At 36.6% G+C, this 16,431-nt stretch overlaps 1 protein-coding gene across 4 annotated transcripts in view; it reads right to left on the bottom strand.

Annotated features, from left to right (window-relative positions):
* Positions 1-16,431, bottom strand: part of CEP112 (centrosomal protein 112) — a 449,689-nt gene that overhangs the window by 243,385 nt on the left and 189,873 nt on the right. For all 4 annotated transcript variants that reach the window (XM_087441468.1, XM_087441471.1, XM_087441469.1 and 1 more), the window contains one exon: positions 9,073-9,180. In XM_087441468.1, coding sequence (XP_087297594.1) covers positions 9,073-9,180 — 108 coding nt within the window. The remainder of the gene's footprint in view (positions 1-9,072; positions 9,181-16,431) is intronic.

The raw sequence follows: 16,431 nt of genomic DNA, 5'->3' as shown, positions 1-16,431 counted from the left end.
AAGAGCCAGCATCTGTTCAACCATTTCCCATGGCAATGTTCCAAATAGTTCATTTTGGAAACTAGACTCAAGATGACATGACATAAATCAGACTGTAGCCAACCCTCAAAGGACATGTGGCATGAGCAAGAAATAAACCTTTGTTGTTCCAAGCCACTGAGATTTCGGATCATGTTTACCAAAGCAAAACCAAGACAGCCATATATCCTGCATTCCACTTTCCTGATTCCAAATGCACTCACTGCCCTGATGGCCTCTGAACAGCGCTCATCCTACCACGTCCCCACACTGTTCTTCCAATTGCTGGATCCCACATCCTCATTTTCCTCAGTTTATTCTCTTGTTTTTCTAGAAAACATCTCTAAGTAACTTCCTAAGAAAGAGCACATGGAAAGTAAACTTTGTGAGTCCAAGTCTAGGAGTTTCTTTGTGCTGCCCACATGACTGATAATTTGACTGGATAAATCAATTGACTTTAGAATTTTGAAGGCATTCTCTTTGAGGATCCAGTTTTGCTGATTAAAAGTCTGAAGTCAGTTTGATTCTTATTCCTTTGTAGGTGGTCTCTTTTTTCTCTGAAAATTTTAGAGGGATTCAATTCACATGGCTACAGAGAAAAGGCCTATAACACAACTGTGTGAAGCAGTGTCTATAAAACACACGGAGAATAAAAGGATATAGTGAATTGACAAGGACCAGCCCCACAGAAAAGAGGTAACTGTCTCTCCACTCCAGCTGATTGCCGCTATGGGAAAATGTGGGCCTATAGTTGCCAGATTTACTAGTGTTGCAAGATAAGCCTGAAATCTGTATTTTTGTATAAAATCATGTGTATTTTATTTTTTTTATTGAGGTCATAATAGTTTACAACATTGTGAAATTTCAGTTGTACATTATTATTTGTCAGTCACCATATAAAAGAGCCCCTTCACCCCTTGTGCCTACCCGCCAACAGCCTTCCCCTCTGGTAACCACTAAACTATTCACTTTGTCTGTGTGTTAGTTTATCTCCCACATATGAGTTTTCACTCATGAAACACTCAGACGTATGGTGTCTCACTTCACTCAAACGGTGTTTGTCTTTCTCTGTCTGGCTTATTTTGCTTAACACAATACCCTCGAGATCCATCCATGTTGTTTTGAATGGGATAATTTTGCCTTTTTTTATGGCTGAGTAGTATTCCATTGTGTGTGTGTGTGTGTATATATATATGTGTGTGTGTGTGTGTGTATATATATATATACCACCTCTTCTTTATCCAATCATCAGTCGATGGGCACTTGGGTTGCTTCCACTTCTTGGCTATAGTGAATAATGCTGCAATGAACAGAGGGATGCATAAGTCTCTTTGAATTGTTGATTCGAGTTCTTTGCACAAATACCCAGTAGTGGGATATCTGGGTCATATGGTATTTCTATTTTTAACTTCTTGAGAAATCTCCATACTGTTTCCCATAGTGGCTGCACCAGTTTGCATTCCCACCCAGCATGTATGAGGATTTCCTTTTCTCCACATTGTCTCCAACATCTGTTATTTTTTGCCTTGGTGATTATAGCCATTCTAACTGGTGTAAGGTGATATCTTGGTGTAGTTTTGATTTGCATTTCCCTGATGATTAGTGATGTTGAACATCTTTTCTTGTGCCTACTGACCATCTGTGTATCTTCATTGGAAAAACATCTATGCATATCCTCTGCCCACTTTTTGAGCAGGTTGTTTGTTTTTGTTGTTGTTGAGTTGCATGAGTTCTTTATATATTTTGGAGATTAACCTCTTGTCAGATATATGATTTGCAAATACTTTCTCCCAGTTGCTGGGTTTTCTTTTCATTTTGTTCCTGTTTTTTTTTGCCTTGCAGAAGCTCTTTAGTCAGAAGAAGTCCCACTTGTTTATTATTTCTTTTGTTTCCCTTGCCCGAGTAGACATGGTATTCGAAAAGATCCTTCTGAGACCGATGTCCAAGAGTGTACTACATATATTCTTTTCTAGGAGTTTTATGGTTTCAGGTCTTGCCTTCAAGTCTTTGATCCATTTTGAGTTAATTTTTGTGAATGGCAAAAGATAATGGTCTACTTTCATTCTTTTCCATGTGGCTGTCCAGTTTTCCTAACACCATTTATTGAAGAGACTTTCCTTTCTCTATTGTATGTTCTTAGCTCCTTTGTTGAAGATTAGCTGTCTGTAGACGTGTGGTTTTATTTCTGGGCTTTCAATTCTGTTCCATTGACTGTGTGTCTGTTTTTGTACCAGAACCATGCTGTTTTGATTACTATAGCTTTGTAGTATATTTTGAAGTCAGGGATTGTGAGGCCTCCAGTTTTGTTCTTTTTTCTCGGGATTGCTTTAACCATTTGGAGTCTTTGTTGCTGCATACCAATTTTAGGATTCTTTGTTCTATTTCTGTGAAGAATGTCATTGGAATTCTGACTGGGATTGCACTGAATCAGCAGATTGCTTTAAGTAATATGGACATTTCAGCTATGTTTATTCTTTCAATCCATGTGCATGGAATATCTTTCCAATTCTTTATGTCATATTCTCTATTTCATCTTCCTTCAGTTTTGGGTGGTTGTATGAGTCTAAGAATTTATCTGTTTCTTCTAGATTGTCCAATTTTTTGGCATATAGTTTTTCATAGTATTCTCTTATAATCCTTTGTATTTCTGTGGTATCTGTTGTAATTTCTCCTCTTTAATTTCTAATTTAATTTATTTGAGACTTCTCTCTTTTTTTCTTGAGTCTGGCTAAGGGTTTGTTAATTTTGTTTATCTTCTCAAAGAACCAGCTCTTTATTTCATTGACCCCTTCTACTTTTTTTTGTTTCAATTTCATTTATTTCTCCTCTAATTTTTATTATTTCCCTCTTTCTGCTGACTGTGGGTTTTGTTTGTTCTTCTTTTTATAATTCTATTAGGTGTAGTTTAAGATTGCTTATTTGAGATTTTTCTTGTTTATTAAGGTGGGCCTGTATTACTATGAATTTCCCTCTTACAACCGCTTTTGCTCCCTCCCATATGAGCTGGTATGGTGTGCTTTCATTCTCATATGTCTCTAGATATTATTTTGCTTCTCCTTTAATTTTTTCCATGACCCATTGATTGTTCAGTAGCATGTTGTTTAGTCTCCACATATTTGTCACTTTCCCAGTTTTTTTCTTGTAGTTGATTTCTAGTTTCATAGTATTATGGTCAGAAAAGATAATTGTTATGATTTCAATCTTCTTAAATTTATTAAGGCTTGCCTGTTTCCCAACATATGGTCTATCCTTGAGAATGTAACATGTGCACTTGAGAAGAACATGTATTCTGCTGTTTTGGGATGGAGTGTTCTACATATATCTATTAAGTCTAACTGGTCTAGTTTTTCATTTAAATCCACTACTTCCTTGTTGACTTTGTCTGGATGATCTATTCACTGATGTAAGTGGGGTGTTAAGGTCCCCTACTATTATTGTGTTGTTGTTAATATCTCCTTTTAGGTTTGTTAATAGTAACTTCATGTACTTTGGTGCTCCTGTGTTGGGTGCATATATATTTATAAGTGTTATGTCTTCTTGGTGGAGTGTCCCTTTTATCACTATATACTGCCCTCTTTGTCTCTCATTACCTGTTTTGTCTTGAAGTCTTCTTTGTCTGATATAAGTACGGCAACATCTGCCTTCTTTTGTTTGCCATTAGCTTGGAGTATCGTCTTCCATCCCTTCACTCTGAGCCTTCAAAGCTGAGATGTGTTTCCTGGAGGCAGCATATTGTTGGGTCTTGCTTTTTAATCCATCCTGCCACTCTGTGTCTTTTGGTTGGAGAATTCAATCCATTTACATTTAGAGTGATTATTGATATATGAGGGTTTAATGTTGCCATTTTATGGCTCGTTTTCCGCTTCTTCTGCATTTCCCTTGTTTGTTGTCCCATATATTTTGGACTACCAATTCAGTTTGGTTGTTCTCTATGACAGTTTTCTTAGTTTTGTCTTTATTTATCATTTGTATCTCTATTCTGATTATTTGTTTAGTGGCTACCATGAGGTTTCTATAAAAAAATCTCATAGATGAGATAGTCCATTTTCTGATGTCCTCTTATTTCCTTAGACTCAGCCAATTCCATCGTTTTCCTCTTCCCCTTCTAAGTTATTATTGTCACAACTTATTCCATCTTGTGTTGTGAGTTTGTAGTTAAAATAATGAGATTATATTTATTTTTGATGTTTTCCTTGCATCTTTAATGTTATAATTGTTTGCTAACCTGTTCTGATAGAAAGCTGCAATTTTCAGATTTTGACTACCTATTTATCTCCTTGGTCAAGGCTTTGTAATGCCTTTCTTTTTTTCCTCAGCTATGAGGGCCTTCTTGAGTACTTTTGTAGGCGGGGATCTTGTGGTGATGAACTCCCTTAGCTTTTGTTTATCTGGGAAAGTTTTAATTTCTCCATCATATCTGAAGGATATTTTCACTGGATGGAGTATTCTTGGCTAAAAGTATTTGTGTTTCAGAATTTTGAATATATCATTCCACTCTCCTACCCTGTAAGGTTTCTGCTGAGAAAGCTGCTGAAAGCCTGATATGGGTTCTTTTGTAAGATATTGTCTTCTGCCTTGCTGCCCTTAATATTTTTTCTTTGCCATTGACTTTTGCCAACTTTACTACTATATGCCTTGGAGAAGGTCTTTCTACATTGAGATAGTTAGGAGTTCTATTAGCTTCTTTCACTTGTATGTCCAGCTCATTTCCCAGGTTTGTGAAGTTCTCTGCTGTTATTTCTTTGAAAAAGATTTCTGCTCTATTCTCCTTCTCTTCTTCCTCTGGAATACCTGTAATCCTTAAGTTGCATTTCCTAACTGAGTTGGATATTTCTTGGAGAATTTCTTCATTTTGTTTTAGTCTTAGTTCTCTCTCTGCCTCCATCTGAAGCCTTTCTATATTTCTGTCCTCCAGACTGCTGATTCTCTCCTCCATAATATCAGCTCTGTTATTCAGGGAATCCAGATTTTTACATCATCCATTGTGTTTTTCATCTCCTACATTTCTGATTGGTTTTTCTTTATACTTTGAATCTCTTTTGTGAACAAGCTCCTGATTTCATTGAACTGTCTATCTGTACTTTCTTGTAACTCATTGAGTTTTTTTTTATGACAGCTATTTTGAATTCTCTATCAGTTAGATTATAAATTTCTGTGCCTTCAGGATTGATTTCTGGGTGCTTATCATTTCCCTTCTGGTCTGGAGTATAATATATTTCTTCATACTGTTTGACAGTGTGGATTTGTGCCACCACATAGTGACAGTATCTGGTCACAGCTCCCACCTGCCACCACTGAGTGGGAGTCAAGAGCTGTGTATTCTGAGCCAGCTACGATCCCAGGCTCACTCACTCACAGCTGCTGCTGTTCTATCGTATGTGCGGGAGCTCTGGCTGACCAGCTGAGACGGAGAGCCAGGCAAAGGGAAGGGAACTTTCTTTCACCTGCGCAATCCCAGGGGCATTCTTGCTCTGTCCTCACTATCTTCTCTCCTGGGGTGCTGCCTCGACGAAGACACCCCCACAATAGCTTAGTCACTTCTGTGTGGGGCTTTCCCATGGGCTGTGAGGAAACTTGGAGAGAAAAAGTGTTCCTGCAGAGGGCAGCCCCTCCCCTCTCTCCTCTCAGAGCCACATGCAGTCCCGTGCTCTGGGTCACTGCCACTGGGGGAAGGAGAGGAGATCCCCTTACCTCCTTCCACTTCCTCCGGGGAACTGAGCAACTCTACCATCAGATGTATGGCTGTGTGGGTCTCGCACATGTCTTTTGTGTTGTGTGAATGTCCTCCATTGGTATGTGAAGGTCCTTTTTGTTGTATCTTAGTGGGGAGAGTCTAAGGGAAGAGCTCATTCTGCCAGATACTGACATCACTCTGAACAAATCATGTGTATTTTATTCTTTTTTTTTTTAATGAGGAAGATAAGCCCTGAGCTAACATCTGTTGACAATCCTCCTCTTTTTGCTGAGGAAGATTGGCCCTGGGCTAACATCCGTGCCCATCTTCCTCTATTTTATATGTGGGACGCCTGCCACAGCATGGCTTGATAAGCAGTCCATAGGTCTGCACCTGGGATCCAAACCTGCGAACCCCAGGCCGCTGAAGTGGAGCACGAGAACTTAACCACTATGCCACCAGGTCGGCCCCAAATCGTGTATATTTTAAATGGTAAGAACTCATTTAAAAATTAATTTTAGAAACCCAGGGCTGGCCAAACAAAAACAAGTTTGAGGGCCTGAAATCAGCCAGTTTGTCACCTCTGGTTCAGGATTTCCCTTTGTCCTTAGTGCCATAGAATGCCGCAGAGGTATATTCATTCAACCCTTCCACCTCTAGCTCTGTGAAAATCTCCTGTGTTATTTCCTTAAGAATTTCCCTTCCCCTTATTTCCCTGTTCTCACTCTTGGACTCCTAACAAGACAGCAATGTTCATCCTCTCTGAATGATTTGCTCAGCTTCTCACCTATTCTATCTCTTGGCATTTTGTACCGTTTTCTGGGAGATTTCCTCAAATTTGTCTGTGGTGAGTGTAGCAGGACAGTTATGAGCAAGGGCTTAGATCCAGAAAGCCTGGGTTCAAATCATGGCTCTGTGACTAAGAGTATGACTCTGGGCAAGGTACTTATGTTCTCTGTGCCTCAGTTTCCTCAACTGTTAAATGGACATAATAATAGTACCTATCTCTATTGCTCTGTTTTCTGCTCATTGATTTTTGCTGTTATGTTATTTTCTTCCTTCTTGTTGTTTTGGGCTTAATTTGATCATCTTTTTCTAGCTTTGTAAGGTAGAAGCTTAAGTCATTGATTTGAGACCTTTCTTTTTTTCTAATATAAGCATATAATGCTATAAATTTCCCTAAAAGCACTACTTTTCAACATCCCATGAGCTTTGGCGTTGTGTTTTCATTTTTATTCAATTCAAACATTTTCTTATTTCTTTGTGGTATGCAATCTTCATACTTACTACATAATAAAGTAATTTTAAAGTGGTATCAAGCAAGAGTTATGAAAATTGGATATATCTTTTATATTTATGACTATTAAAAACCTTTCAATCAAAAGTATCTAAATCTTTCTAAAGGTATCAGAGAAAGATCATATAGATAGCTTGGCAAAACGGAAAGAATCCCAGAGAAATTAGGAACTTGGACTATCCTTAAGACTGTGGACTATTTAGCTTGTGACCTTGAGCAAGTCATTTCACTACCTAGTATTAATAACATATAGTCATATAAGCCCAATTTTGGGGGGAAATAAAATACGCACACACACAAAACCAAACAGGTGATAATGCGTGATGTTTTCACTGGTGATCACATTAAGGACGCTGAAATTCCTACCTTCTTATGTAGAGATAGTAGACCGATGTATATTGATCAAAATTCAAATCAATTCAACAATAATGAATTGTATGTCCATTAACAACTCAATCACAGAAACATAATGTAATAGAGGTTGAAAGAAATACAGGAGAAAGTTTCTGTTGTCTTGTAGACTGTACTTTGTTCTGAATAAAAACAGCTTTATATACAAGAACTTATAATACAAGAACTGATTTAAGTGTATAGAACAGTGAGAAGATTAATGCTGTAATTTCAGAGAAAGAAGAAATGGGTGTGGGCTGAAACGTCATGTAACATTTGATGGAAGTGTTGAAGTGAGTCTTGAAAGATGGACATGATTTTCTTGGACATAACAGAGCAAGACAGTCCAGCTACTGAAAACAACAAAGAAGGGCCAATTTGCAAACTTTTGTCTTTATAACTATTTTGGCTTTACACCATTCCTATGAAGTGACTCAGGTATTTTTACCAACATTTAAGATTAAAACAACAACCACACAACAATCATAAGGTCACATGTCAGATCTGACTTCCTTTCCATGGAACTCAAGTGATTCACTAACTGCTATCACTTAGGAGAGGGGATACAATTCAGTAATCACAAGGGATTAATGAGTTTTTGATGTACTACCCACTTAATAAGGGATTAAAAATATAATAACGAGAAAAAATTATTCAGGTTTCCAGAATAAAAAGATTCAAATATCGTCTTTAGAAAAATTTTTCTTAACTAAGTGATTAAGCTAATTAACATTTTTCTAGATGCTAAGAAAACAAAGCAAGCAAATTAGACAAACAACTAAAAATTAAGAGCCACTTTAAATATTCCAAGAATCAGCCAGAATATGTTTTTAAAAAGACAAAAATAAAACCTTTCTTGATTAATAAATACGAGGCAGGGCACTGAGAAGAAAATCTAAACCCCTTATGCTGTCCTGCACGTCCTGGTCCTAGCCTAACTCTCCCCCATCATCCCCACAGCTGGAACCTTCCTCTCTGTACTCCTGTTAAACCAGTCTTTATTGTCCTTCTTGTTCCTTGAACACTCCCAGCTTGCACTCATCTCAGGATCTTTGAACTTGCTGTTCTCCTAGTCTAGAATACTATTTCTCCCAAGACTTCACGGCTAGCTCGTCCCTAGTTTTCAGGATTCACAGCACAAATGTCCACGGCTGTGGACAAATGACCCCCTATCAATGCTGGTAATCCCCTTCCCACCCACCACCCAGCAAGGTCTATGTACACACCCTCTTTCCTTCTTCGCAAGCCATATTTTGAAATCATTTCATTTTTTATTTATGGGCTGACTGTCCACCAAAATGTAAGCTTTGTGCAAAAAGGAACCTTGATGGTCCTGCTTACTACCCTGCCCAGTGTGGACAAAGTACTTGGTACATAGTAGGGACCTAAAACTATTTCTTAAATAAATCAAACTGATACTCTAACAGGAATAGAAGAACTCAAGAATCACAATAAATGTTTCAATTAAACATTCAGATTAACAAACTGTCAGAACAGACTTCAGTGGAAAGTTAAAATTCTCTGTTTCTGGATTTTATCGAAACAAATATTATTTTAAATATCTCAAATATATTGGTAATAACGTTCTTAGTAATATTTTCATCATGGAGAGATTTTGGAATATAGATATATTTAAAGAGAGGTTATACATGCATTAAAAAATTAAATGGCATCATAAAAATGAAAGACCAACCTGCTGTTCGTATCGTTGCTTGACATCTTCCAGCTGCCATAAAAACTCCTTTGATTGTTTCTCACGAAGAGACTTGGATCTAGTTAGATCTGCTTCCACTTTTTCCATCTATAAAATTTAAAAATCAAATATGAAATTTTTTAAAGAAAAAATTATATTCCATGTTTTTGTAATTTGTCCATTCATTAAAATGACAGATTTTAAACACCTCACCAATCATAATGGTGAATTTAATAATGACAAAATAATGAAAGATACATTTTAATAGTTTTAAGTCAGGGAAATTAAAATTGGTATATAATTGACTAAATTCTAATGTTATAATAATATTGTAATGGAAACATAATATTGAACGTTCAAATACTTATTCAACAAGATTTTATTAAGGCCTTGGTATGTGCTGAATGGGAGAAAATATCTGCAAACCATATATCTGATAAGGGACTTGTACCTAGAATATATCAAGAACTCTTATAACTCAACAATAAATGGGCGATTAAATTCAATTTTAAAATGGGCACTATTTGCAGATGACATGATTTTATATATAGAAAACCCTAAAGAATCCATTAAAAAAACTATTAGAAATAATAAATGAATACAGTAAAGTTGCAGGATACAAAATCAACATACAAAAATCAGTTGCGTTTCTATACACTAACAATGAAATAGCAGAAGAAGAAATAATACAATTCCATTTACAACTGCAACAAAATAATAAAATACCTAGGAATAAATTTAACCAAAGAGATGAAAGACTTGTACACTGAAAACTATAAAACGTTGTTGAAAGAAACTGAAGAAGACATAAAGAAGTGGAAAGATATTCCATGCTCTTGGATTGGAAGAATTAACATAGTTAAAATGACCATACTTCCCAAAGAGATCTACAGATTCAATGCAATCTCTATCAAAGTTCCAACAACATTTTTCACAGAAATAGAGCAAAGAATCCTAAAATTTATATGGAACAACAATAGACCCTAAATAGCCAAAGGAATCCTGAGAGAAAGAAAGCTGGAGGTATCACACTCCCTAATTTCAAAATATACTACAAAGCTATAAGAATCAAAACAGCATGGTACTGGCAAAAAAAAAACAGACACAAAGATCGATGAAACAGTATTGAAAGCCAAGAAATAAAATCACACATCTATGGACAGCTAATTTTCAACAAAGGAGCCAAGAACATACAATGGGGAAAGGAAAGTCTCTTTAATAAATGGTACGGGGAAAACTGGAGAGTCACAAGCAAAAGAATGAAAGTAGACCATTATCTTACATCACACACAAAAATTAACTCAAAATGGATTAAAGACTTGAATGTGAGACCTGAAACCATAAAACTTCTAGAAGAAAACATAGGCAGTACGCTCTTTGATATCAGTCTTAGCAGCATATTTTCAAATACCATGTCTGACTAGGCAAGAGAAACAAAAGAAAAAATAAACAAATGGGAGTACATCAAACTAAAAAGCTTCTGCATGGCAAAGGAGACCATCAACAAAATGAAAAGACAACCTAACAATTCGGAGAAGATATTTTCAAACCACATATCTGATAAGAGGTTTATATCCAAAATATATAAAGAACTCATATATCTCAACAACAAAGAAACAAACAACCCGATTAAAAAATAGGCAAAGGATCTGAACAGACATTTTTCCAAAGAAGATATACAGATGGTCAACAGGCACATGAAAAGATGTTAAACATCACTCATTATTAGGGAAATGCAAATCAAAACTATAATGAAATATCACCTCACACCCATGAGAATGGCTATAATTAACAAAACAAGAAATAACAAGTGTTGGAGAGGACGTGGAGAAAAGGGAACTCTCATACACTGCTGGTGGGAATGAAAACACCAGGTGCAGACACTATGGAAAACAGTATGGATATTCCTCACAAAAGTAAGAATAGAACTACCATATGATCCAGCTATTCCACTGCTGGGTATTTATCCAAAGAACATGAAAACACCAATTTGTAAAGATATATGCACTCCTATGTTCATTGCAGCATTATTCACAATAGCCAAGACTTAGCAACAACCTAAGTGCCCATCAAGGGATGAACGGATAAAGAAGATGTGGTATATATATACACAATGCAATACTACCCAGCTATAAACAAGGATGAAATCTTGCCATTTGCAAAAACATGGATGGACCTTGAGGGTAATATGCTAAGTGAAATAAGTCAGACGGAGAAAGTCAAATAACATATGATCTCACTCATAAGTAGAAGATAAAAACAACAACAACAACAATGAACAAACACAGAGATACAGAGATTAGATTGCTGGTTACCAGAGAGGAAGTGGGGAGGGAGTAGGGGTGAAAGGGGTGACAGGGCACATGTGTACGGCAATGCGTGGTAATTAGTCTTTGGGTGGTGAACACGATGCAGTCTACACAGAAATTGAAATATAATGATGTACACCTGAAATTTATATAATGTTATAAACCAATGTTACCTAAACAAAAAAATACATACATAAAGGACATCAGCTGATGAGTGGATAAACAAAATGCTGCATTTCAATATGATGGAATACTATGCAATCTTAAAAAGGAATAAGTACTGATACATGACAACATGGATGAACCTTGAAAACATTATGCTAAGTACAAGAAGCCAGACAAAAAAGGCCACATATTGTATGATTCCATTCATATGAAATATCCAAAATAGGCAAATCCATAGAGGCAGAAAGCAGATTAGCGGTTGCCAGTGGCTGGAGGGAGGGAGAAATGGAGAGTGACTACTCAGTGGGTACAGGGTTTCCTTTTGAGGTGATGGAAATGTTCAGGAACTAAACAGTGGTCATGGTTGCACAACATTGTGAATGTACCAAATGCCACTGAACTGTACACTTTAAAATGGTAATTTTGATGTAACATGTATTTTATCACAACTTTTTAAAATTTAAACACAATATAAATGATTAAAAAAATAAAATGGGCAAAGAAACTGAAGAGACATTTCTCTAAAGAAGACATAAGGATGGCCAAAAAGCACATGAAAAGATGCTAAAGATCATTGTCATTAGGCAATTTCAAATTAAACCAACTATGCCATACCACTTCACACCCACCAAGATGACTATAATCAAAAAGACAAATAATAACAAGTGTTGGTGAAGATGTGAAGAAATCAGAACCCTCATACACTGCTGGTCGAAATGTAAAATGGTGAAGCCATTCTGGAAGTGAGTTTGGCAGTTCCTTAAAAGGTTAAACATAGAGTTACCATATGAACCAGGAATTCCACTCCTAGGTGAGAAATGAAAACATACATCCACACAAAAACTTATATACAAATGCTCATAGCAGTATTATTCATAATTGCCAAAAAAGAGCAAACAACCCAAATATCCATCAATTAAAAAATGTATAAACAAAATGTGGAACATCCATACAATGGAACGTTATTCAGCCATAAAAAGGAATGAAGCACTAACACGTTACAACATGGATGAACCTTGAAAACACTATAGAAGGCAGTCAGAAAAGACCATGTATTTTATGGTTCCATTTATACTAAATTTCCAGAATAGGCAAATCCACAGAAACAGAAAGTAGAGTAGTGGTTGCCTAGGGTGAGAGGCGGTTAAGGGGGTGACTGCTAAAGGGTATGAGGTTTCTTTTTGGGGTGAAATCTTCTAAAACTGATTGTGACAATGGTTGTACAACTCTGTGAATATATTAAAAACCACTGGATTGTACACTTACAATGAGTGAATTGTTGGTATGTGAATTATATCTCAATAAAGCTGTTATAAAAAGTGAAAGTCAACGGCTCTACCACATTCTATGAGGCCTCACATGATCCAGTCTCAGTTACCTTTTTCAGTTATCTCTACTACCCTATACCTCCACCACCACCACCACTCCAGCCCACCTGCCTTCTTGCTAGGCCTAAAACATGCCAGAAATGCTCTCACCTTGGGGGTCTACAATCCTCCCCCCCAGATATTCACACGGCTTCTTTTCCCAAGTCTTAAAGTTTTGTTTAAATGTCACCTTTGATCTGAGGCCTCCTTGACCACCCTATTTTAAACTGCAGCCTAGCCCCCAGTCCTCCCAGTCTCCTTTTCCTTGCTTTGCTGTTCCGTTTTACCATAGGACACATCACCTTCAGGTGCACTGTATAACTTATTTATTCATTAGGGCTGGTTTTTTGGGGGTTTCTTTGCTGAAGAAGAGTCACCCTGCACTAACATCTGTTGCCAATCTTCCCCTTTTTTAGCTTGAGGAAGATTAGCCCTGAGCTAATATCCATACCAATCTCCCTCTATTTTGTATGTGGTTCACTGCTACAGCACGGCTGACGAATGGTGTAGGTCCGTGCCCAGGATCCAAACCCGCGAACCTGGGCTGCCAAACAGAGCATGCCGAACCCAACCACTATGCCACAGGGCTGGCCCCTCATTAAGGCTGTTTTTAATGTCTGTCTCCCTCGTCGGAATGTAACCCCACATTCACTCATGTATCCCAAGCATTTAGCACACTCCCTGGCACATACAGGGACTCAATAAATACTAATGAAATGAAAAAAAAGACAGAGTGTACCCAAATTAGTTTTAAATTTGCTGAATGAACAACTTTCAACATTTAATAGTGCCAAATTCTTTATAAAACATACAAAATAAATAAAATACTGTTGAATCTAATGTTTTCTATCACTTAGAAAATTAGATAAATGATATATTATTGTCCTTGCTCTTATCAGATGCTCTTTTATATGTGACAGGAAAGAGATATTCTTACATACATTAATGAAAAAAGCTCTCTATATTGGTAACATGAAAATGGTACCTTTTGTTCAAAGTAGCGCACTATTTCATTTGTCTTCTATTCCTGGTTTAAGTTTGGAAAATATTTTTTCTGAGGTGATTGTCAGTTAACGTGACAATCATTCTATCCCTGGCTATATTATATTACTTATTATTCTGTTTCATTGATATTTTGAGATATCTCTTTGTTTCAACTTGTATACAATGCCCTCTTTCAGGTTACCTTTTGGTAAGTGCTAAGATTAGATAAAACATGAATATGAGGGGAAATGAACCATGAAAATGCTTCCTTCACAGTTCTTCACATTACATTTGGGGGGAAAAAAAACATTCAAATGCATTTACTCAGACATGATTAAACTTTAAGTTTCTAAGAGTGAAGGTGTTCAATGAAAAGCAGCCAATTTCACCGGATCAGAACAAAACACGTGTTGCCACCCACTACTGCGATGTAACACCTTTCACTCTGCTTCTTGTGCTGACGTTTGGAGTATCTGGATTATGCATGATATTCAGCACCTAAGTATTTCCTCATAAATACCAGAGATCACAACCCTGATAATACTAAGCCATCGGCTTCCAAATTCAATGGTCAGAGTTCTAAGATTATTGATCCATAGGTAATCAGTACTGTGGCTGAGAATAAATTTGCTAAGGAATTATTGAAGGAAGCATAGCTAAGCCCAGTTTGTCTTGTCTCAAGATGCAGGTTTTAGGGCTCTCTCTCCTTCAATGCTTTTCACACCAGACCTCAAGGAGAAGGCTCCTTAACTTGTCCTCAGTAGTCTCCCCTCCCTCTACTCCAATAGCCTTGGCATTTCCCAAACAAGCCCTGGCTGTTCTTGATTCTTCAGCCTTTTGCTCTTCACACTTTCTGGAAAGCCTTTTCATTTTTTTCCTCATCCAAATGGTCAATCTTCAAGGTGACTTAAGTCTCCTCTCCCGTCTGAAGGGTTCTTTAATCCCACCAACTGATGTAAATGTCTTCCTTCTCTCCATGCTCTTGGACTTAACATCTTTATGTTCCTAGCATATTTTGTTTTTCTCTATAGTAAGAAAGTGTTTCAAATGTGTTAGCTTTGTTTATTCATCTAGAACATGAGCTCCCAAATAAAAGGAACTATGATATAATTCTTTCTTTAGTATCTTAACTATTAACTAATTGCCATGGTAGGCAGAATAAATACGTATTAAATTCTTAAGGATGAATGGAAAGGTAGGCAAAAGCAGAAGGGGAAGAAAAAAGATAAGTCAAGGAGGGAAGACCTGGTTTATTTAGTATTTTTAAGACAGATCTTCATATGAAATTGATTTTTGGTTCTTATTTTACCTCAGCACAGATCGAATATTAAAAATAAATAATGATATTAAAATATTTAAAATATTAAGAATTTTATGTATTCAAAGTTTATAAAAATAGATATCTTCTATCAAAAAAACAGAATTATCTTCTATAATCAAAATAGAAAACAATTTAAAGCACATGAAAAGATCTTTCATATTAAACATTAAGAAAAATTCAAAGTAGATAATAACTGATATTATAAGAAAACAAAATACATATGTTATTTTAGATTATACTGACCGAAAATGCAAGACCCCACTCCATTCTCCTTCCACAACTTAACAAAAAAAAATCAAAAAACAGGTCTTGTAAAATACTTAGTCTGTACAGAAACACCGGGTTCTCGGTTGCCATAGATACAGAAGATTCTCATTCAACATACATCATTCCATATTCCATTCAACTTCAAGTATAAAAAAAAAAAACCCTCCTTTATTGTGTAACTCTGGCTTCCAAAATACCTAAGAGTAAAACTTGGTGTCAAATTCAGGGCAGAAAAGGGCTTGGTTGTACTTCTGTGAATGTTTAGTGTTTAAAGAAAGTGAGAAAGAGAGAGAAAAAAAGGGTACTGATTTTTCCTTATATGGTACCTCAGGCATTTATTTAGCTACATGTAAGAGAAAACCCCAGTGTCCACAGCTTAAACAACATAGGCCCTTTATATTTTCCTTGTGTAACAAAAAGTTCAGAAATAGGCTGTCACATCAGCAGTTCAAAAATGTCAGGGTTAAGGTCTCTGCAATTCAACCTTCCCATAATGGTTGCGAAATGGCTTCTGCAGCTCTGAACATCTGGGCAGGGAAGGGCAAAGAGTGAAGGGTAAAGACAGAAGGGCAAAGGGTCCGTATTAGGTGGGTCAAATACCCTTTCAAGGGGCTCTCCTCCAAGTTCCTGTCAATAGCAAATTAATTACGCTGTTCGCATCTCATTCACTAGAACTACATTAAAAGGCAAGCTCCATCTGCAAAGTAAGAGACTGCAGCTTTAAAACTGTGTCTTACGCTGCCCTAAATAAAATCAGGGCTCTATTAGTAAGAAAGTAGGAATGGACATTGGGCCGACATCTGGCAGTCTCCATCAAATATGGTCATAATAAGTTATTGTTCTTTCTCTACTAAAATACGCTTGTGTTATTATATTCTGAGTAATCTGACATGTACAATTCATATTATACAACTGTATAGAAATATACAATTCAAAATATATTTTG

The sequence above is a fragment of the Ceratotherium simum genome, chromosome 16 (assembly GCF_057802395.1).
Source record: "Ceratotherium simum simum isolate JZ-2026a chromosome 16, ASM5780239v1, whole genome shotgun sequence".
NCBI lineage: Eukaryota > Metazoa > Chordata > Mammalia > Perissodactyla > Rhinocerotidae > Ceratotherium > Ceratotherium simum.
This window is presented reverse-complemented; position numbering and strand designations above follow the sequence as displayed.